The sequence below is a fragment of the Gobio gobio genome (genome assembly GCF_949357685.1).
Source record: "Gobio gobio genome assembly, chromosome: 7".
NCBI classification, from domain to species: Eukaryota; Metazoa; Chordata; class Actinopteri; order Cypriniformes; family Gobionidae; genus Gobio; species Gobio gobio.
Genome location: NC_137103.1, coordinates 2,938,403 through 2,960,283, shown reverse-complemented (window position 1 = coordinate 2,960,283; position 21,881 = coordinate 2,938,403). Strand labels below are relative to the sequence as shown.

Genomic DNA, 21,881 nt, shown 5'->3' with positions numbered 1-21,881 from the left:
GACTAACATTAGTTTATCGATCTTTATTAAATAATAAGTTATAAATAATAAATATACCAGTGTAAATAGTGTGATTTCAGAGAGATTTGACACGTAATTGAAGACAACATGATGAAGTTTTTGTTTACTGACCAAAAGAGAGAAGGCTATACGTCCCGTTAATTCAGTGGTAAGAAAATAATGCAACGTTATCCCAGTTAAAGTAATCTTTATTCATTTTTTAATGTCTGTGAATAAAATTCATATTTTAAAACCACATATTGTGTTGAAGTCATTGTTATTTGGCACTTAAACGTAAAACCTGGTTGTGGTGTCAGTGATACAAGTTACGAAATATACATATTAATGCATAATTCAATCTTATTTAATCCTCCATATGAAGGTTTATGTGCTTGAATTATTTATATTGATTAAATAAGTTCAAAACAAGACATGGTTTGTAGTAGCTACTGATTATTGACGTCCATTCCTCCGTTTTCCATGCCGCCCTACCATATGGGACGCGGGCATTGCTGGATGATTACTGACCTATATATATATATGTGTGTGTGTGTATATGTGTGTATGTATGTATGTATATTTGTTAAAGATTTTATGTAAGCATATTCATAGCTGTGCTTTGAGTTAATTTATATCTGATAATGAAATTAATCATGACAAATTATGTAGACATAATGTTTGGCCAGGCTGTCGACACATGCAAAAACAACAGAGAACCAACTAAATATTAAAAACTGGATCAATGTATGCTTTTCCTGTCGTTTTCCTAGCAAAATAAAACCTGTAGATGCAGTTTTTAAAAACACATACCACCCCTGGATATCACCTTTGGCCACTTCTGTATCAATTTCTAAGAGTGTTTGTGCTTTTGGACAACACGCGTGAACGGGACTTTTATTATGGTCTGGTGATGTGACGTCATACGCCTGCGCGCGTTCCCGCATCTGTTGTGATTCACCTGAAGAAAGGTTTGTTTTAAAGCTTTATATTAACACAAGAACCGCTCTACCAATTATATAGTTTATTTTACAAGCTATGCTAAATGAAAGATTTATTATTGAACGAAACATTGTTTATTCGATCATAATGGGCGTTGTTATTGTGAATAAGTGCTTTAGCCCGTGAGTGTACTTGTGTATTACAGTAAAACAGAAAAGCTGCGTCTCATTTCGCTCCTCATATACTCAATAATATTAATGTTAATATTAATTTGATCGTGAACGCGAATTCTGCAGCTGGAGGAGTGAGTGATGGAGAAACGGGGGTTTGCTTTTTACTCCGAGTCAATTGAACCGATTCACTGATTCGACTCTCTCGAACTGAAAGAACTGTTGAAAACGGTGTAAATGAACCAGAATAAAAACACAAACATGTAATGACAACTTTCAATGTTTTCAAATGTTTTCATTATAGAGTAATCCATTAAGTCTACAAATCATTAAATAGCACATATACATGATAAATGTCTGAATATGAAGTGTCTATATTGATTTGTACTGTTTGTTTTGAGTGTTTTTGTCTAATCAGGTAATTTGTGTTTCCCTCACCAGTGCACTGACTACTGAACTAGAGCTGATTCAGGTTTATTTAGCTTTCTGTTAATTATTTTATATCATTATTAATATTAAACATTAATTGTCCAAACACAGGAAAGCTCGGGGTTCATCTGATCCACGTGACACACTCTTATAAAGATGGCGTTTATTAAAGAAGAGAGTGAAGACATAAAGATTGAAGCGTTCAGTGTGAAACATGAAGAAACCGAGGAACAAACAGGTTAGTTTCATACGATCCTTATTAAAATGATCTACAGAAATGAATTCTATTTTTGAAGAATGTCATATGAGTGTCTAATTAAAGATTTATTGGACAGACATGTTGAGATCACATGACCAGACAAATACTAATGACTTAATATTCTGGCCTTCTCATGTTTGTTTTGTAACGCCAGCTGAACATTTATTTTCTTTAGGTGTTATTTATTTAATTACATTAATTACATTCTTATTTCTAACATGAGAGGAAGATCTGGAAAAACTGTTATTATGGAAATATTATGTATTATAGAAATAGTCCTGAGTAGGGCTGTCATGATTATGAAATTTGGCTGACGATTAATTGTCCAATAAATAATTGCGATTATGACGATTAATTGTCTGTTTTAGGGCTTTGGCGATTTATTGCCTGTTTTAGGGCTTTGGCGATTAATTGTCATACAAATTGTTGTGATTATTTAATTGAATCCCTTGTAAGTTGTCACTTGCAATAACACATTAATACACTTAAAGCCTTTAAATATTAAAGTAATTTAATCAATGAAAAATATGTATCTTTCAGAAGTGTGTACATTTAAAGAAACAATGTAAATGTATACGAAAGTATAAATAATAGAAACAATCACCATAAAGTTACCATAACACAAAAAGGACTGTCAATATCTCATTCCAAACTAAAGTAAAATATAAATATATTTTACAAATTTGAAAATTCTGTAAATAACAGAAACAATGAATCACAAATATAAACTATGATCATAACAGAACAGGCCATAAAAATCTAATTCTGAAATAAAAACAATCATGCTCCTTAATGGCTTGGTAGATTACGGGAAAGAAACACTAGCATGTTGACTTTTTCTGGCTTAAGACAGCATCTAATTGGGGTGACAATGTTGCCAGCTGTACTGAACAGTCTTTCAGAAGCAGTACTTGTTGCACATATGCACATGTAGGCTACTTTCTCGCCAACTTGGAAATTAAAGGAAACCTATGTATGACACGCCAATTCGCTATGCCATTTTGGAGTGCTATCAAGACGCATAATCGCTTTTTAACGTGTTTATCAACGCCGTTTCATTCTATCCCCCTAGCTGCCCCTACCCATCACACACACACACACACACACACACACACACTGCCCCTAAACCTACCCATCACAAGAAACATTCTGCATTTTTACATTTTCAAAAAAAAAACATAATTTAGTATGTTTATAAATCCATTTACATTCACGCGGAATCACACTGCGTAGACATACACTCGGAGATTATGGTTCGTTTCGGCGTACACATACACGCGGAATCACACTGCGTAGACATACACGCGGAGATTATGGTTCGTTTTTGGCGTACACATACACGCGGAATCACACGGCGTAGACATAGGCTACACGCGGATAGCTCAAAATGCGTACAGATAACACGCCATTTGGCTTTAGAAAGTGGCGTGTATGTTTAAGCAAAGTCATGATGTCATGTTGATTGGCGTTGTCGTTTTCGGCTTTGAAACTAAATCCATCTTTGTTGAATAACTGGGCTGCTCTAACTCAGGATGGAGAAATCAACAGGGCAATATAATTTGAACGTAATGCTCAGCGTAATGAATTCAGAGGGAGACCGGTAGAAGTAGAGTGCTGCAGGTACGTCGTTCATGAACGAATGATTCTTTAATATGACTAGGGACTACCGAGTTGTCTCAGAGAGTGATCCGTTCATTTTGTTGGCCGCGCGTGTGCGCAAAATCCCATAGGTTCTGTACATGAAACAGAAAATATTAGTTCATCCCTCGAGTCTCGAGTTCGGGTTTGAGTCTTTCGTTCTTCCTGTCAGTCCTATAGTAGACTATGCTGTCAGAACCGGAAAGAGAAATGATTCGTTCATCTTTCGAGGTTCGGGTTCCGCCGGGTCCGAGTCTTTCGTTCTTCCTGTTATGCTGAAATGACTCAATTTTTTTTTTTTTTTCATTTTGCTGATAGAGATTCAAAGATCCGAGTCTGTAAAATGATCCGAACTTCCCGCTACTAACTACAGGGCCCCCTTGTGTCTTTTAATAGTGGGCAATAATAACGATCACCTGTAATGACCGCGATTAGACCAATTAATCGCGATCAAACGATTATTTTATAATCGTGACAGCCCTAGTCCTGAGGGCTCTGTTTCTCTAGTCCACCGTTTAAAGTTTAAGTTTGCTGATTTTCAACCCTCTTGTGGTTCGAGTGGGTAAAATTTTTTACTTGCGCTGCCAAAATTTATGACAAAAAATATAGCCTCTAACTACTAATTCATACAATTTCAAATATTGTTAAACACAAGTGAACTGCCCGTAATAAAATAAGAACAAATAATACAATTACTAGCAATCGCACAAATAAATACAATAGAACATATGAAATAAAGTGCTTTTCATGTCTTCAGGTAAGAAGTTGAAAACAGTCAAATGTAAAATAACACTGGATAGTCTTCACTGTATAAATTAAATATAGATAAATCCTTATTAAAGTTATAAAAGTTAATAAGTCTAGAGCAGTGAGTGATTTTGTATTTGTTCTTTGTTTGACGACAGCAGGATTATTAGGCTACTGTCACTTTAAGAGTGAATGCACGGATCCAATATACTGTTACACATTTACTTTATTTTCCAACTGTTTACGGTCACTTAAGACATAACTGAGGATCAGGGGCCCGTTCTTCGTACCTCGCTAACTCAGTTAGCTGGATTTGATTGTTGATGATTTGGCATGATCTTGGATTGTTTGGTTCTTCGAAGCTCATCCTGGACTTGCTGTCATAGTAACAGGTCCGTGAGCTTAAACCTGCTCGGGAGCGGCTTATTTCATGTAAACAGGATTAGATTGCATATTGAGGTGATACTTAAAATCTGTCCCAGCCACTGCTACTTTAATACTAGAGTTCATTACTGAACCAGTAATAATAATAGCAATAATAATAATTTTAAAAAATAATATAAAAATTTTATATTGTATATGTATATGAGAATGTATAATACTATAGCCAGACACTTGATTGAACGATTTATTTGGGATGGAATAATTACTTTATATAATTTTATTTTTATTGGTTTAGACACATGTTGTGCAGTTAATCTGAGCCGTGCATTAATTTAAGTGATGACTGATATTATGGGAGTGGCTTGATGCAGCGCAAGAGAGGATAATTTGATCTTGACCCATAAGAAACTTGAATACTGTCACGTTACAAATCTGCTTCAAATTGAATTAAGAATTAAATTACAACATTGAAATAAAAATGTAAAGGATGTACAAATACTGTATAAAATCGTGAATATAAATAATTGGTAATCATGTTAAAAAAAAAAACATTTATCATTTATCAATTATAACTTTTATGTTGGTTTGGTCGTTTGGCTGTTTCCTTATAAAGGTTCAGAAATTCGTGGGGGTTTTTTGTGTAATTTGTCAAGTTTTTTTGCCAGGTGGCTTTTTTAATTAGATGATGTCATTACGTTGCTGTCTTGACGCCAGCCAATCGCTGCATTGCTGATCGTGGTTTCGAGTATCGATGCATCTGCCCTCTTCAGGGAAAACAAGAACGCGCAGTGATCTTAGATCATTTAATCCAGATATTTTAATCCAATCCGCAAATTCGTCTGAAGAACCAAATTAGCCAGACATCAGTTATCACGATTAAAAGATCTGGGATCTGTCAAATCATCTTAGATGTATTAAGCGAGGTACGAAGAACGGGCCCCAGGCTACTCACCAAGACTAGCATTTTGACAATTTTGTGTGAATATGTACAAGCGTGTAAATGAACAATATTGCGAGGAGTGCACATAACTGGTTGTTCATGTGCGCATACGCGGTCAAAATAAACGAAGCGCACCAGAAAACGTGGAGGGAGGCACTTTTGAGTACCAACATTTTTGGGGACAGGGACATGTTAACTTACTCGAGTAGGATTTTTCTCCATCTCTGGTAAGAAAGCAATCATGATGACAAGTGTGTTCCTTAATTTAAAAAAAAAATCCTTTTCCTTATTTTCCTTCTATTTTCTTCTTCTCCTTTCCTGCCCTAGCGTGTGATCCTCTGGGTAGTGTCTAAAACGTAGTACTTCAGGCACATTTTATGTTTCATTGCCTCTTCATGACAGATTGCTTCTTGTACTCCTCAGTTGTAAATTGCTTTGGATTAGCGTCTGCTAAATGCATAAATGTAAATATAAATTATTAGGGGTGCAGTGGATCACAGTTGATCCATGATCTGTTGCGATTAGTGTTGCAAAAGATCCGTTGTGAATAGTAATTAATGAAGCAAGTAATTTATATTTCTATAGCACCTTTCCAGAGCAAGCGTCTCAAGGTGCTTTACAATCGAAAAATAAAAGAAATCAAAAATACAAATACCACCAGTTGGCACACAGCTGGGCCGGGTTCTACGCAAATACGCGTTTCCCCCAGTGGACGAGGAGCAGGTCTTGATGGTTGCACCTTACTGACCCACCCGGACCTGGACCTGGTTTTCGGACCCAATGCCTCTCGCGCCAGCCCCTTCTTGACTGATTCACCTTAGAAAATGCCTTCTTTCTCAGGGACAGGCCACCAAATGGCACTTAAGTGGCCCAGTACCAACGATAGACACTATCACTATATCCTCTACTAGGTGAGATTATGCTTTTAAGTGGAGTCTGTTTTCTGAATGGTGATCTCTTGTCAGGAAGAATCCCTGAGAATCCCCGATTGATTCTGTACTTTCCTTCCTGCAAGAAGTGCTGGAGCGGAGGCTCTCCCATTGCAGCACACCACTCGAAAAGCACGACGTGGTCTTCATTTTCCTGAGAGACGCCAGGAGGTTAAATCCTCCCAAGCCATGCCTTATCCCCTCCTGAGATCTCTCTGTGGTCCTTTCTGGTCTGCAGACAGCTTCCATTGAGCCACTTGAGTCCGTTGCACCTTTTAACACAATACCCAGATATTCGAAAGACAAATAATCACCAAATGACACTTGCTTACATTGATAGACAGGAACACCCCCACCCCTCCTGACTGCTCTGCAGACACTCATAAAAGTAAAGTTAGGAGGGGCTGTTTCATTGAGGACTTTTGCACTGCAGCTGTCTTCTAACCACGTTTCATTTAGAAGCAACAAATCTAGGTTGTTTGTGGTTAAGTCGTTGACTAGAAATGATTTGTTCTTAAGTGAACGGATGTTTAAAAGAGCTAACTTAACAGTTTTCATTTTTCCCCCACAGTAATCTTAGTTTGACAAGTAACAGGCTGCAGATTAGATGGGTTTGCTATACGGCCTGACAGTGCCTTAGACTTTCTATCATGTAACAGAACAGAAATAGAGAAAGAGACAGACACACTGGGTTCCCACTTGTTCTGTAAACATCTCACGCTTTTTGGTTGATATCTGGGGGCTCGCCTTGATCGAGTGTGATAGTTTTCTTCCAGCATACACCAGTTCCTCCATTTTCTCTGAGAAGCTCAGAAGGGGGGATGCTGGAGAGAGGAATAACATGTCTGGTGAAGGGGGCTGTTGCTCTGGGGTTATTGGAAGCTGAAATATGTTATCCTGGCTGTTTTTCAGAAAGTCATCCTAGGGTGCTGAATCTTGGAGTAGTTTTAATCCGTCACAGTGCGTCTGTGGTGAGCTCTGTGAGCTGGGCTCAGCTGGGAATGTGTCTGTGAGCAGTGGTTGTTGTGGCTGCGTGGTGTTATCATTGTCCTTGTGGGGTGTATCAACCGCATGTCCATTTAGGTGCTGAAGAGAAGCCCTGTGGTCATCCATACTCTGTCCAGGTGTGTGTGTGCCATCCAAATTGAGTGGGTTGGAACACACTGCTGTAGGATGATGAAGTAAAAAGTAAATATTGTCCTTTAGCACTCTTGCAACGAGTTTGTTTAGGTGGAGGCCATTTGATGTAAACAGTTGTCTCTGACTTCAGAAGAGATTAAAGTTGTCGATAAAGTTCACTCCCTTCATGTTGCAGGTTTTCTGCAGCCATGTATTAAGCCCAAGTAGCCGTGAGAACCTATTTGTTCCTCTTGCTGGAAGTGGTCCACTGATGAACGGCTGAACTTTCAGTTTTCTAAGTGTTTCAAAAAGTTCATTGAAATCCCTCTTAAGGAGTTCTGACTCCTCTCTCTGAATATCGTTCTTTCCCACATGAATGATAAGTCGATTTGCAGTCTTATGTTTAATCAGAATGTTCTTAAGTTCCCTGTTTACATCAGAAACTGTTGCTTGTGGAAGGCAGCATGTAGTTGTATCCCTGTTTCTGATTGTGGAGTCGCCCACTATCAGAGTCCTGGGCTCGGCTGCGCTCTGAGCTGAGGGCCGCTGTCTGCTTGACCTTGAGCGCCTGTTAGCATCAGTGTTAGCTGCGGGCTGATTCAATCTGTGTTTGATCACATTCATCACATTTGGGGATTCCTCACCCACATTCATTAATACTTCAAATCTGTTTTCAAGATGTATAGCCAGTGGTAGGAAATCAGTGTTTGCAATCCTTGTGTCTGGGGTAGAGCATGTTTCTGTGGCAATATGTGATGCTCGTGACAATCTGATGTCTCGAGTGCCTTTGGGTCTTGCTCCCTGTTTGTGCCATCGATTAGTGTGATGATCAGTTACACTAATTTTGGCTTTTTGAGGAGCTCTATATTCATGGCACTCACCGGCTGTATGCTGAGGGCGTCCATGATGAAGCTCTGCTGTGTGATTCGTCTGGTTTGGTAGTTCCGCAAGTAACTTTGTTTCAAGAACTGCAATCCTTTGTAAAAGTCTGTGGCAGATTGTGCAGCAGGTAGATTCTTAAACTAGAAGAGGCATTTTCTTATCCTTTTGAATGTAGGCAGCTGTGTTTTCCCTTCTCCGGAATATTAGCTGCTTGCTGCTATCGGTGGGAGGCTGGTCGGATAAAAGATTCCGCTTTTTTTGTAGTAATCTTCCAGAGTTTCTAATTTCATCATTGAAGTCAAGCTTTGTCATTTGAGCACTGTGCTGATTTGCTGAAGTTAAAAATATGAGATAAAATATAGAAGCGATAGAGCAAAGTGCGGAGCAGTAAGCAAGAGCGTCCGAACAGTAACTAAGCAGGAAGTCAATTCAAAAGCATGTTGTCAGCGCTGCTCTTACTTATTTTTTTTTTTTTAAATTAAAATAGTTTAGCAACTTAAAAGCTCACTAGTAGCGTGGTAATAATGGCGCTGGTCCTGCAGTTCCATATTAGTAGACGCTGTTGCCAAACACTGTTGAAAGGGACGCAGAGCCTGAGGTAATTCACATATGCTCGCTTCTTCCTCTTCTGGCGTATGTCCTTAGACCTTAAGTTCTGTTGGGGCAAGCCAGTCCAGCGTCCTATGCTCAAGGTCAATTAGACCACGTTCGCTATTCGGGGGCTGATATATGGGGCAGATAGTTAAAATGTGTTCCACAGTTTGCAGTGGGTCTCTACAGTCGCATTGGGCATTATCTGCAATGCCCCACTTCATTATTGCTGCCCTGAACAGGGTTTTTCCTGGGTCAAAAATGGTCTTCGGTGGTGGCTGACAGACATGGTCATCCACACACACACACACACGCACGCACGCACAGTAAAAAAGTTCCCTACCCACGTGATCTGCAAGCGCAATACTGACAATATATTTTAAATAAATTCAAAGAAAGTTTGTAACCTTTGCTTATCTTATTTTGATCCCACATGAAAAAATACTGTAGTATATTATAGTAAAATTACTCTAGTAAATACTATAGTCTTTTTGAACCGTACTATAGTAAATATACTACAGTAAATTAACAAAGTGTAGTAAATACTATAATATACTATAGTATTTTTTCATGTGGGATACCTTGATGTTTGTTTTTGTTCCTCATTTTTACACTATTTACTGATAATTGTTTTGGTATATAATCATATCAATATTAAAAAGTAGTAATAAAAAAATGAACAAATAGCCTAATTTTCTGCCATATATAATTTCATAAAATTATCAGCTAGCTAATCACAACTTTGTTCTGGGTTCACCTCACTCCTGTCTAAACTAAGTGATTTATAGGCTATTTATTTTACTACACATTTTGAACATAAATAAGCTGAAAGACTAATAATAATTACAACTAACTCTTACACCCACTCTTGCTAAATTGGGTAAGCACACTTGTTCTCTTCAGATGTGTCCTGAGTAAACGATTCAACTGATTCGTGAGTTCAGTGTTGGACGGATCAGTTGTTCTAACCAGTCGTTAAAATGATTCGGTTCAAAGGAGTCATTAGGTGGTGAATCGGACGTTAGCAGACGCTTTGTGTGCGAATCCCGTCTGTTAGAACATCGCGAAAGATTTCAACACACAGAAAACACTTCATAACCGGATAGGATTTGTTTCCCGTTTATTGAAAGTATGCTTTATGTCAGCTGGTCAGAGAATCAGTCAATGTTTTTTGAGCGCATTTCACACCCAGCGGTAATTAAAAGAAAACATCGTCTGATAGCGCCACGTGCAACTTGGATTCGGTCTTCCGATCTTTTGATTTTGATTAACGTAATATGTGAAACATTAGAAAGCTAAGAATGCTTATTTTGAAGACCGAGAGAGTGCGAGCGGGGGAGGAGCTCTGATCGTTCTCTCTGTCACTCAGTCTCAAGCGCAGCATCTGTTCTACATCATTCATAAATCACAATAACTCATCAAATAAAGCTTTGGCAGGACAAAAATTTGTTTTGGCGGCCGCCAAAAAAATTTCAATGTAGGAAAAACCCTGCTGAAGCGTCCCACACCTGTTTTCGGGCGGTTGAGGATTGTCCATTGCTTTCTGTCAACATTCATGCCAAGGTATGTGGGGAAGGACTGGTGCTGTAGCCGGATGTTGTCAACCATGATGTTAATTTTGCGGTTTCATTTAGCCTCTTTGTTGTAGAGGTGGAACATTGATGATACGGTCTTGTCAGTGCTAAGCTTGATGCGCCAGTTCTTCAGGTATGAAGACAGGATGTTCATGTCTTCAGAGAGGCCCTCCTCTACTGCCTTTCAGTATGGCTTGCTCAGTAAGATGGCCAGGTCATCTGCATAGCCGTACTTCCTCAATTGTGTAGCAGGTAGATGTTGAACAGCATAGGTGCCAGCACTGAGCCTTGAGGGACACCGTTTTCGAGCTTTCTCACCCTACTGCTTTGGCCATTGCTGGTGTGTAGCCGAAAGCTGTGGTTACACAGCATCTCCATTATAAGGCTCACAGTGCTCTTGTCTGGGATGGTTTCCAGAAGCTTCATATGTAGTCTGCGCTGCCAAACAGCATCTTATGCGGCTGTGAGGTCCAGGAAAACGGTACCTAAAACCTTACTAATGTCTTGAAATAACCTTAGTATAAGCATTATATAATATTCCTTACTTATTCTACAAGGATGAAGAGAACATTGGAAATAAAAGGTAAATAAGGGGAGGGGGGGCATGTATTTTATGTCCTTAAACCAAAAATTGGTGCTTGCAAAAGTCCTGAAAGATTACAGAAAACACCTCTTTCAGTTGTCTTAGGTAAGCTAATAACCCGGTGTTAACTTGTATTGGTCTTTTTTCAACTTAGACCTGATGCCGCTGAAAGAGGAACTGAAAACTGAAAAGAGTCAAGAACTGAATAATATGGAAAAGAAAGATGAAAAATATGATTTCATGATCGGAGAGAAACCACAGACTGAAATGACTTTGTCTCAAGCTCAGAAGACCAAATCTAACAGTTGTGTCTGCCATCAGTGTGGAAAGAGTTTCAGTAGAAAACAAAAACTCAAAGTCCACATGAGAGTTCACACTGGAGAGAAGCCTTTCACATGCCAACAGTGTGGGAAAAGGTTCACTCAGACACAAAGCCTTAAACTCCATATGAGCATTCACGCTGGAGAAAAGCCTTTCATATGCCAACAGTGTGGAAAGAGATTCAATCGAAAAGGACACCTTAAGGTCCATATGAGCATTCACACTGGAGAGAAGCCTTTCATATGCCAACAGTGTGGAAAGAGATTCAATCGAAAAGGACACCTTAAGGTCCACATGAGACTTCATGCTGGAGAGAAACATTTCACCTGCCAACAGTGTGGAAAGAGTTTCAGTCAAAATGGAAACCTTATTGTCCACATGAGAATTCACACTGGAGAGAAACAATTCACCTGCCAACAGTGTGGAAAAGGGTTCACTCAAACACAAAGCCTTAAACTCCATATGAGACTTCACACTGGAGAGAGAAGTTTCACCTGCCAACAGTGTGGAACCAGTTTCAGTCAAAAAGGAAACCTCAAGGTCCACATGAGACTTCACACTGGAGAGAAACCTTATACTTGCTCTCATTGTGGACAGAGTTTTACACATAAAAAATCCCTTAGTACCCATATGAGTATTCACACTGGAGAAAAGCTCTTTGTATGTGATCAGTGTGGAAAGAGCTTCACAACAGAAAGAAACCTTAGATTTCATAAAAAGATTCACACTGGAGTGAAACCATTCCCATGTGATCAGTGTGGAAAGAGTTTCAGTAAAAAAGGAAACCTTAATATCCACATGAGACTTCACACTGGAGAAAGGCCTTATACTTGCTGTCATTGTGGTCAGAGTTTTACAAATACAAAATCCCTTAATACCCACATTAAAGATAGCACACTGGACAAAAGTGTTTGTTTGTGATCAGTGTGGAAAGCGATTCACAACAGAGATAAGCCTTAGATATCATTCAATCACTCACACAACCTTAACTTTATATTTGCCTTGAGGCTTTTTTTCTGCCATGCACATATGAACTCTTCTGGACACATCAACTCATTGGCCTTCAATTTTGATTGGGAGGCGTCACTACATGACATCTATTGATAACTTGGAATCAAAATACTAAACTTCTGTCTTGCTGTGAATCACCACAATGTAACTGAATCTACCCAGTACATAATAAAAAAGTATATTAAAAACATATTCACTGTATATTTATTAAAATCATAAATTGATCTGCCTTATTGGGATCTTACTTGCCCTAAAGCCCACCCATACACTAACCATATTGAACCCGCTGATACAACAGAGCCACATGTTAGTTGTCATCCCTCCGACTGTGCAGTGTCAATGTTGCCAACCTGTTTTAGAGAAAGATACTATTTAGTAAACCTGAAAAACTACTAAGTTTAAGTGTGTCTCTGGAAAAAATAGTCCAAGAGATGACAGAATTAGAGGAATATTATGTGACCTACCAGCATCATTTGCTTTGCTTCCCCGGTATACACAAATCCTGCTGATATAAAAATTGGATGACTAGTAATTTCCTGCAACTTAATTCAGAAAAAAAATAATTTTTAATTATTGGACAAAAAAGCTCCACAAGTAGTAACCTAGAATACTGTCTAACACTTGATGCTCTGTCCAGTCCTCGTCGTCAGTGAGGAACCTGGGTGTGTTCTTTGATACCAATCTCTCATTTGAAAGCCATGTTTCTAGCATCTGTAAAACTGCATTCTACCATCTTAAAAATATATCTAAATTACGGCACATGCTCTCAATGGAAAATGCTGAACAGTTAGTTGATGCGTCCATGAGCTCAAGGCTAGATTATTGTAATGCTCTACTGGGTGGTTGCCCTACTCGCTTAAAGGAATATTTTACTTCTTACATTTACATTTAGTCATTTAGCAGACGCTTTTATCCAAAGCGACTTACAAATGAGAGCAAAAGAAGCAACTAGAACAGTCAAGGGCAACAGTATGCAAGTGCTGTAGCAAGTCTCAGTTAATCTAGCTCAGAACACACAGGACAGGTTTTTTTTTTTTTTTTTTATAAATTAGACAGACCGAAAATGAATAGAATGATAAGTGCTATTCTTGATTAGTCAGGTGCTGCTGGAAGATATGTGTCTTTAGGTGTTTTTTGAAAATGGTTACAGACTCGGCCGCACGAATTGAGATAGAAAAAAAAATAGGCAGGTCATTCCACCAGGTGGGAACAGCCCAGGAAAAGCTCCGTGAGAGCGATTTCATGCCTCTCTGGTATGGCACCACAAGGCGTCGTTCACTAGCAGAATGTAAGTTCCTGGAGGGTGTGTAAGTCTGAACAAGTGAGTTTAGGTATATTGGTGCAGAGCCAGTGGTTGCTTTGAAGGCGAGCACTAGTGCCTTGAATTTGATGCGAGCAGCTATTGGCAGCCAGTGCAGACTGATGAAGAGAGGCGTGACGTGTGCTCTCTTCGGCTCACTAAAGACCAACCTCGCCGCTGCATTCTGGATCAGTTGCAAGGGTTTGATAGTGCATGCCGGAAGGCCCGCTAGAAGAGCATTGCAGTAGTCCAGTCTGGAGAGAACAAGAGCCTGGACCAGTAGTTGTGTGGCATGCTCTGATAGGAAGGGTCTAATCTTCCTAATGTTGTATAATGCAAATCTACAGGATCGGGTTGTTGCAGTGATGTGGTCAGTGAATTTTAGCTGATCATCAATCCCAACTCCAAGGTTCCTGGCTGTCCCGGATGGAGTAATGGTTGATGAACCTAGCTGAATGAAGAGATTGTGGTGAAGTGCTGGGTTGGCAGAGACAACAAGAAGTTCTGTCTTTGCAAGGTTAAGTTGAAGGTGATGTTCTTTCATCCAGGCAGAAATGTCTGTTAGGCAGGCAGCGATACGAACACCAACCGATGGATCATCTGGTTGAAATGAGAAGTAGAGTTGAGTGTCGTTGGCATAGCAGTGATAGGAAAAGCCATGTTTCTGAATGACCGATCCCAGTGATGACATGTAGATGGAGAAGAGAAGTGGTCCAAGCACTGAGCCCTGGGGAACGCCAGTAACTAGATGATGTGACTTAGACACTTCACCTCTCCATGACACCCTGAAGGACCTACCTGAGAGGTAAGACTTGAACCACTGGAGAGCAGTTCCTGAGATGCCCATCTTCATGAGAGTTGACAGGAGGATCTGGTGGTTAACTGTGTCAAAAGCAGCAGACAAATCCAGTAAGATAAGTACTGTGGATTTGGAAGCCGCTCTTGCCTGTCTGAGTGCCTCCGTAACTGAGAGCAGGGCAGTGTCAGTTGAGTGTCCGCTTTTGAAGCCGGATTGGTTGATGTCCAGGAGGTTGTTCTGTTCAAGAAACGTAGACAGCTGGTTAAACACCACTCGCTCAAGAGTCTTTGCAATGAAAGGAAGAAGGGATACCGGTCTGTAGTTTTCTAAAAGTGCTGGGTTTAGAGAGGGTTTCTTAAGCAGTGGGGTTACCCGAGCCTGCTTAAATGCTGTGGGGAAGGTCCCGGTGTGAAGAGAGGTGTTGACAATGTGAGTGAGTGCAGGAGTAACAGAAGAAGAAATGGCCTGAAGGAGGTGAGTGGGGATAGGGTCAAGCGGACAGGTAGTGGGATGATTGGATAGGATGAGTTTGGAGACATCTGCTCGGAGAGCAGAGAGAAGGAGGGGAGCATGTGTGTGATGGTCGTTGAGATGTGTGTGTCGGTTTGTGGTGTGGAGATTTGGCTGCTGATGGATGAGGTTTTGTTTGTGAAAAATGATGCAAAGTCATCAGCTGTAAGAGTTGATGAAGGAGGGGGAGGAGGAGGACAAAGGAGCGAAGAGAATGTTTTGAAAAGTGCACGAAAGTCAGAGCAGTTGTTGATTTTGTTGTGGTAGTATGTAGTTTTAGCAGTGGAGACATTAGAAGAGAATGAAGCAAGAAGAGACTGATACAGGGTTAGGTCAGTAGCGTTTTTAGTTTTGCGCCACTTCCTCTCTGCCGCCCGGAGTCCAAAGCGATGTTCGCGGAGAACATCGGACAGCCAGAGGGCAGAGGGGGTGGTGCGGGCTGGCCTGGATGAAAGGGGACAGAAGTTGTCTAAGCAAGATGTTAGAGTGGAGCAAAGAGTGTCAGTAGCACTGTTAGTGTCTAGTGCTGAGAACTGAGCAGGTGGAGGGAGTGAGGATGAAACCATAGTGGATAGACGGGAGGGAGAGAGCGAGCGTAGATTACACCGAAAGGTGATCTGTGGAGTAGTGTGTGTTGTGTCAGGAGTCAGTATGAGGTTAAGAGTGATGAGAAAGTGATCTGAGGTGTGCAATGGAGTAACTAAAGTGTTGTCTGTGGAGCAATAGTGCGTGTAGATAAGGTCCAGATGGTTACCTGATTTGTGAGTAGCTGTGGTAGATACTCGCTTAAGGTCAAATGAGGTCAGAAGAGTGGTGAAGTCTGCAGCCTGGGGTTTATCAAGGTGGATGTTGAAGCACCAAGCAGTACCAGAGGAGTGCCATCCTCAGGGAAGTGAGAGAGGAAAATATCCAATTCCTCTTTACCCAGAAGTTACCCAGTTGACCTGGATGTCGATAAATAGCTACAACATGGATTTTAGCAGGATGAGTGATAGTGATTGAGTGTGATTCAAATGAGCGGTTGCCAGATAGAGATGTAATGGGCTCAAATTTCCAATCATTTGAGATGAGCAAACCAGTACCTCCACCCCTCCCAATCGGGCGAGGGGTGTGTGAAAAAGTGAAACTATTTGAGAGAGCTGCAGGAGTGGCAGTGTCTTCTGGTTTGATCCAGGTTTCAGTTAGAGCCATGAGACTGAGATGTGAATGAGTGGAAAAAGATGAAATAAAGTCTGCTTTGTTTACAGCAGACTGGCATTTCCACAGACCAATTGGAATGGACATTAATGTAGTAGAGGAAATAGGTACACTACGCAGATTATTAGGATTACGGTGTCTAGAACATGATGAGCGTGACTTACGGGTGTTTGAGGTAATAGTAGCGATTTGGAAGTACATAGTGAATACGGGTCAGAGAAACAAACAGATAACAACAAGCAAAACACAAAAGTGGACAAAGTAGAAGGAAAGCTATACTCAAGTGCCTTGTTGTGTCCTTGCTCGAGTGGAGTCGCGCAGAGTAGAGTCGATGGTCTTTACACTCCTCGGTCTTCACACGATGAGGGCTTCACACGAGGGCTGCCGCGGAGAACCGCTCACTTATACTCACGTTAATTGTCCTTATTGAATACAGATGGCTACTCCCAGTGAAACGCGTTGGGCTCGCGCGAGGTCACGTGACTAACAAACTTCCAACAAACAGACAGCGAACTACACCACACAGACAACGTTCTGACTAACAGCTGAACTACAGATCACTTGAGAAAATGAAAATAGTACTCACAGACTAGTTGTTCTCCCTGAAGTTCGATTGCTTCTCTTCTTAACAGACAAACGTGATCGTCTCTGAGCTCCGCCATAACTTCCGTGTTGTCAACCATGATGTTAATTTTGCGGTTTCATTTAGCCTCTTTGTTGTAGAGGTGGAACATTGATGATATGGTCTTGTCAGTGCTAAGCTTGATGCGCCAGTTCTTCAGGTATGTTCATGTCTTCAGAGAGGCCCTCCTCTACTGCTTCCCAGGATGGCTTGCTCAGTAAGATGGCCAGGTCATCTGCATAGCCGTACTTCCTCAATTGTGTAGCAGGTAGATGTAGATGTTGAACAGCATAGGTGCCAGCACTGAGCCTTGAGGGACACCGTTTATCGAGCTTTCTCACCCTACTGCTTTGGCCATTGCTGGTGTGTAGCCGAAAGCTGTGGTTACACAGCATCTCCATTATGAGGCTCACAGTGCTCTTGTCTGGGATGGTTTCCAGAAGCTTCATATGTAGTCTGCGCTGCCAAACAGCATCTTATGCGGCTGTGAGGTCCAGGAAAACGGTGCCTAAAACCTTACTAATGTCTTGAAATAACCTTAGTATAAGCAATATATAATATTCCTTACTTATATTCTACAAGGATGAAGAGAACATTGGAAATAAAAGGTAAATTAAGGGGGGGGGGGGGGCATGTATTTTATGTCCTTAAACCAAAAATTGGTGCTTGCAAAAGTCCTGAAAGATTACAGAAAACACCTCTTTCAGTTGTCTTTGGTAAGCTAATAAACTGGTGTTAACTTGTATTGGTCTTTTTTCAACTTAGACCTGATGCCGCTGAAAGAGGAACTGAAAACTGAAAAGGGTCAAGAACTGAATAATATGGAAAAGAAAGATGAAAAATATGATTTCATGATCGGAGAGAAACAACAGACTGAAATGACTTTGTCTCAAGCTCAGAAGACCAAATCTAACAGTTGTGTCTGCCATCAGTGTGGAAAGAGTTTCAGTGGAAAACAAAAACTCAAAGTCCACATGAGAGTTCACACTGGAGAGAAGCCTTTCACATGCCAACAGTGTGGGAAAAGGTTCACTCAGACACAAAGCCTTAAACTCCATATGAGCATTCACGCTGGAGAAAAGCCTTTCATATGCCAACAGTGTGGAAAGAGATTCAATCGAAAAGGACACCTTAAGGTCCACATGAGACTTCATGCTGGAGAGAAACAATTCACCTGCCAACAGTGTGGAACCAGTTTCAGTCAAAATGGAAACCTTATTGTCCATATGAGAATTCACACTGGAGAGAAACAATTCACCTGCCAACAGTGTGGAAAAGGGTTCACTCAAACACAAAGCCTTAAACTCCATATGAGACTTCACACTGGAGAGAGAAGTTTCACCTGCCAACAGTGTGGAACCAGTTTCAGTCAAAAGGGAAACCTCAAGGTCCACATGAGAATTCACACTGGAGAGAAACCTTATACTTGCTCTCATTGTGGACAGAGTTTTACACATCATAAATCCCTTAGTACCCATATGAGTATTCACACTGGAGAAAAGCTCTTTGTATGTGATCAGTGTGGAAAGAGCTTCACAACAGAAATAAACCTTAGATTTCATAAAAATGTTCACACTGGAGAGAAACCATTCCCATGTGATCAGTGTGGAAAGTGTTTCAGTAAAAAAGGAAACCTTAATGTCCACATGAGACTTCACACTGGAGAAAAGCCTTATACTTGCTCTTATTGTGGACAGAGATTTGCACATATAGGAAATCTTAATGTCCACATGAGACTTCACACTGGAGAAAAGCCTTATACTTGCTGTCATTGTGGTCAGAGTTTTACAAATACAAAATCCCTTAATACCCACATTAAAGATAGCACACTGGACAAAAGTGTTTGTTTGTGATCAGTGTGGAAAGCGATTCACAACAGAGATAAGCCTTAGATATCATTCAATCACTCACACAACCTTAACTTTATATTTGCCTTGAGGCTTTTTTTCTGCCATGCACATATGAACTCTTCTGGACACATCAACTCATTGGCCTTCAATTTTGATTGGGAGGCGTCACTACATGACATCTATTGATAACTTGGAATCAAAATACTAAACTTCTGTCTTGCTGTGAATCACCACAATGTAACTGAATCTACCCAGTACATAATAAAAAAGTATATTAAAAACATATTCACTGTATATTTATTAAAATCATAAATTGATCTGCCTTATTGGGATCTTACTTGCCCTAAAGCCCACCCATACACTAACCATATTGAACCCGCTGATACAACAGAGCCACATGTTAGTTGTCATCCCTCCGACTGTGCAGTGTCAATGTTGCCAACCTGTTTTAGAGAAAGATACTATTTAGTAAACCTGAAAAACTACTAAGCTTAAGTGTGTCTCTGGAAAAAATAGTCCAAGAGATGACAGAATTAGAGGAATATTATGTGACCTACCAGCATCATTTGCTTTGCTTCCCCGGTATACACAAATCCTGCTGATATAAAAATTGGATGACTAGTAATTTCCTGCAACTTAATTCAGAAAAAAAATAATTTTTAATTATTGGACAAAAAAGCTCCACAAGTAGTAACCTAGAATACTGTCTAACACTTGATGCTCTGTCCAGTCCTCGTGGTCAGTGAGGAACCTGGGTGTGCTCTTTGATACCAATCTCACACACACACACACACACACACACACACACACACACACGTCGTCGTCAGTGAGGAACCTGGGTGTGCTCTTTGATACCAATCTCTCATTTGAAAGCCACGTTTCTAGCATCTGTAAAACTGCATTCTACCATCTTAAAAATATATCTAAATTACGGCACATGCTCTCAATGCAAAATGCTGAACAGTTAGTTGATGCGTTCATGAGCTCAAGGCTAGATTATTGTAATGCTCTACTGGGTGGTTGCCCTGCTCGCTTAAAGGATTATTTTACTTCTTAACAGACAAACGTGATCGTCTCTGAGCTCCGCCATAACTTCCGCTAAGTCAGGTCAAAATACGAGCGTGGTCATAGATATATCGATCGTAGATCCCTCATTCTACTGATCCGTGCAGGCGCTAATGAGGCATCTACATATACATCTATGACCATGCTCGTATTTTGACCTCACTAAGCGGAAGTTATGGCGGAGCTCAGAGACGATCACGTTTGTCTGTTAAGAGGTACAACCCCAAATCAGAAAAGTTGGGACAGTATGGAAAACGCAAATAAAAAAGAAGTGATTTCTAAATTTACTTTGACTTGTATTTCATTGCAGACAATATGAACACAAAATATTTCATGTTTTGTCTGGTCAACTTCATGTCATTTGTAAATATGCATCCTTTCCTGTCATTCAGACCTGCAACACATTTCAAAAAAAGTTGGGACAGGAACAATTTAGGGCTAGTAATGAGGTAAAATGGTTAAATAATGATGTGATTTGAAACAGGTGATGTCAACAGGTGATTGTAATTATGATTTGGTACAAAAGCAGCATCCAAGAAAGGTCTAATCCTTTAGGAGCAAAGATGGGCAGAGGATCGCCAGTTTGCCAACAAACACGTGAGAAAATTATTGAAATGTTTAAAAACAATGTTCCTCAAAGAAAGATAGGAAGAGATTTGGATATTTCACATTCAACAGTGCATAACATAATTAAAAGATTCAAGGAATCTGGAGGAATTTCAGTGCGTAAAGGACAAGGACGCAAGCCTAAGCTGAACAACCGTGATCTCCGATCCCTCAGGCGGTACTGCATCAAGAATCGTCATTCATCTAGAAGCGATATCACCACATGGGCTCAGGACTACTTTGGCAAATCTTTGTCAAGTACCATAATACGTAGTTACATCCACAAATGCCAGTTAAAACTGTACTGTGCCAAAAGGAAGCCCTATGTTAACAGTGTCCAGAAGCGCCGTCGACTTCTCTGGGCTCGGAGGCATCTGGGATGGACCATCACACAGTGGAAACGTGTACTGTGGTCAGATGAATCAGTATTTCAGGTATTTTTTGGGAGGAATGGACGCTGTGTGCTCCGGACCAAAGAAGAAAAGGATCATCCAGACTGTTACCAGCAACAAGTCCAGAAGCCAGGGTCTGTCATGGTATGGGGTTGTGTCAGTGCCCTTGGCAAAGGTATTAATGCTGAAAAGTACATAGAGATTTTGGAGCATAATATGCTGCCTTCAAGAAGACATCTTTTCCAGGGACGTCCATGCATATTTCAACAAGACAATGCAAAACCACATTCTGCACACATTACAAAGTCCTGGCTGCGGAGGAAGAGGGTTCGGGTACTTGACTGGCCTGCCTGCAGCCCCGACCTGTCTCCAATAGAGAATGTGTGGAAGACCCCGAACTGTTGCCCACCTTAAGACTTGTTTGCAGGAAGAATGGGACAAAATTACACCTGAGACACTTCATCACTTGGTGTCTTCAGTCCCTAAACGTCTTTTAAGTGTTGTGAAAAGGAATGGCAACATTACAAAGTGGTAAATGCTTTACTGTCCCAACTTTTTTTGAAATGTGTTGCAGGTCTGAATGACAGGAAAGGATGCATATTTACAAATGACATGAAGTTGACCAGACAAAACATGAAATATTTTGTGTTCATATTGTCTGCAATGAAATACAAGTCAAAGTAAATTTAGAAATCACTTCTTCTATTTGTTTTTTTTTTGCGTTTTCCATACTGTCCCAACTTTTTCTGATTTGGGGTTGTAAAATAATAGCATAAATACTGCTCGGTTTCTTGCAGAAACTGATCGTTTCTCTAGATAAGACCCTTATTCATTGTCTGGTATTGTCTGGTATCGTTTAAAGCCCTTTGTAGCTGCACCGAAACTGTCATTTGGACCTTGAACCATTTGGAGCCCATTGAAGACCATTATATGGAGAAAAATCCTGGAATGTTTTCATCCAAAACCTTAATTTATTTTTGAGTGCAGAAAGAAAGACATGGACATCTTGGATGACATGGGGTCG

At 40.4% G+C, this 21,881-nt stretch overlaps 1 protein-coding gene across 2 annotated transcripts; it reads left to right on the top strand.

Annotated features, from left to right (window-relative positions):
- Window positions 1-901: 901 nt before the first annotated feature.
- LOC307129009 (uncharacterized protein) lies at window positions 902-12,699 on the top strand. Of its 2 annotated transcripts, XR_013816839.1 has the most exons (4): window positions 921-968; window positions 1,650-2,079; window positions 3,927-4,457; window positions 5,510-6,131. XR_013816839.1 is itself a non-coding variant. In XM_079821121.1 (3 exons), the coding sequence occupies exons 2-3, from the start codon at window positions 1,695-1,697 to the stop codon at window positions 12,424-12,426; spliced, it is 1,170 nt and encodes a 389-aa protein (XP_079677247.1). In that variant the 5' UTR covers window positions 902-968; window positions 1,650-1,694; the 3' UTR covers window positions 12,427-12,699. The 2 variants fall into 2 exon arrangements, 1 of the variants encoding a protein (XP_079677247.1); XM_079821121.1 differs by lacking the exons at window positions 3,927-4,457; window positions 5,510-6,131 and adding an exon at window positions 11,339-12,699 and having other exon boundaries at window positions 902-968; window positions 1,650-1,776.
- Window positions 12,700-21,881: the final 9,182 nt, after the last annotated feature.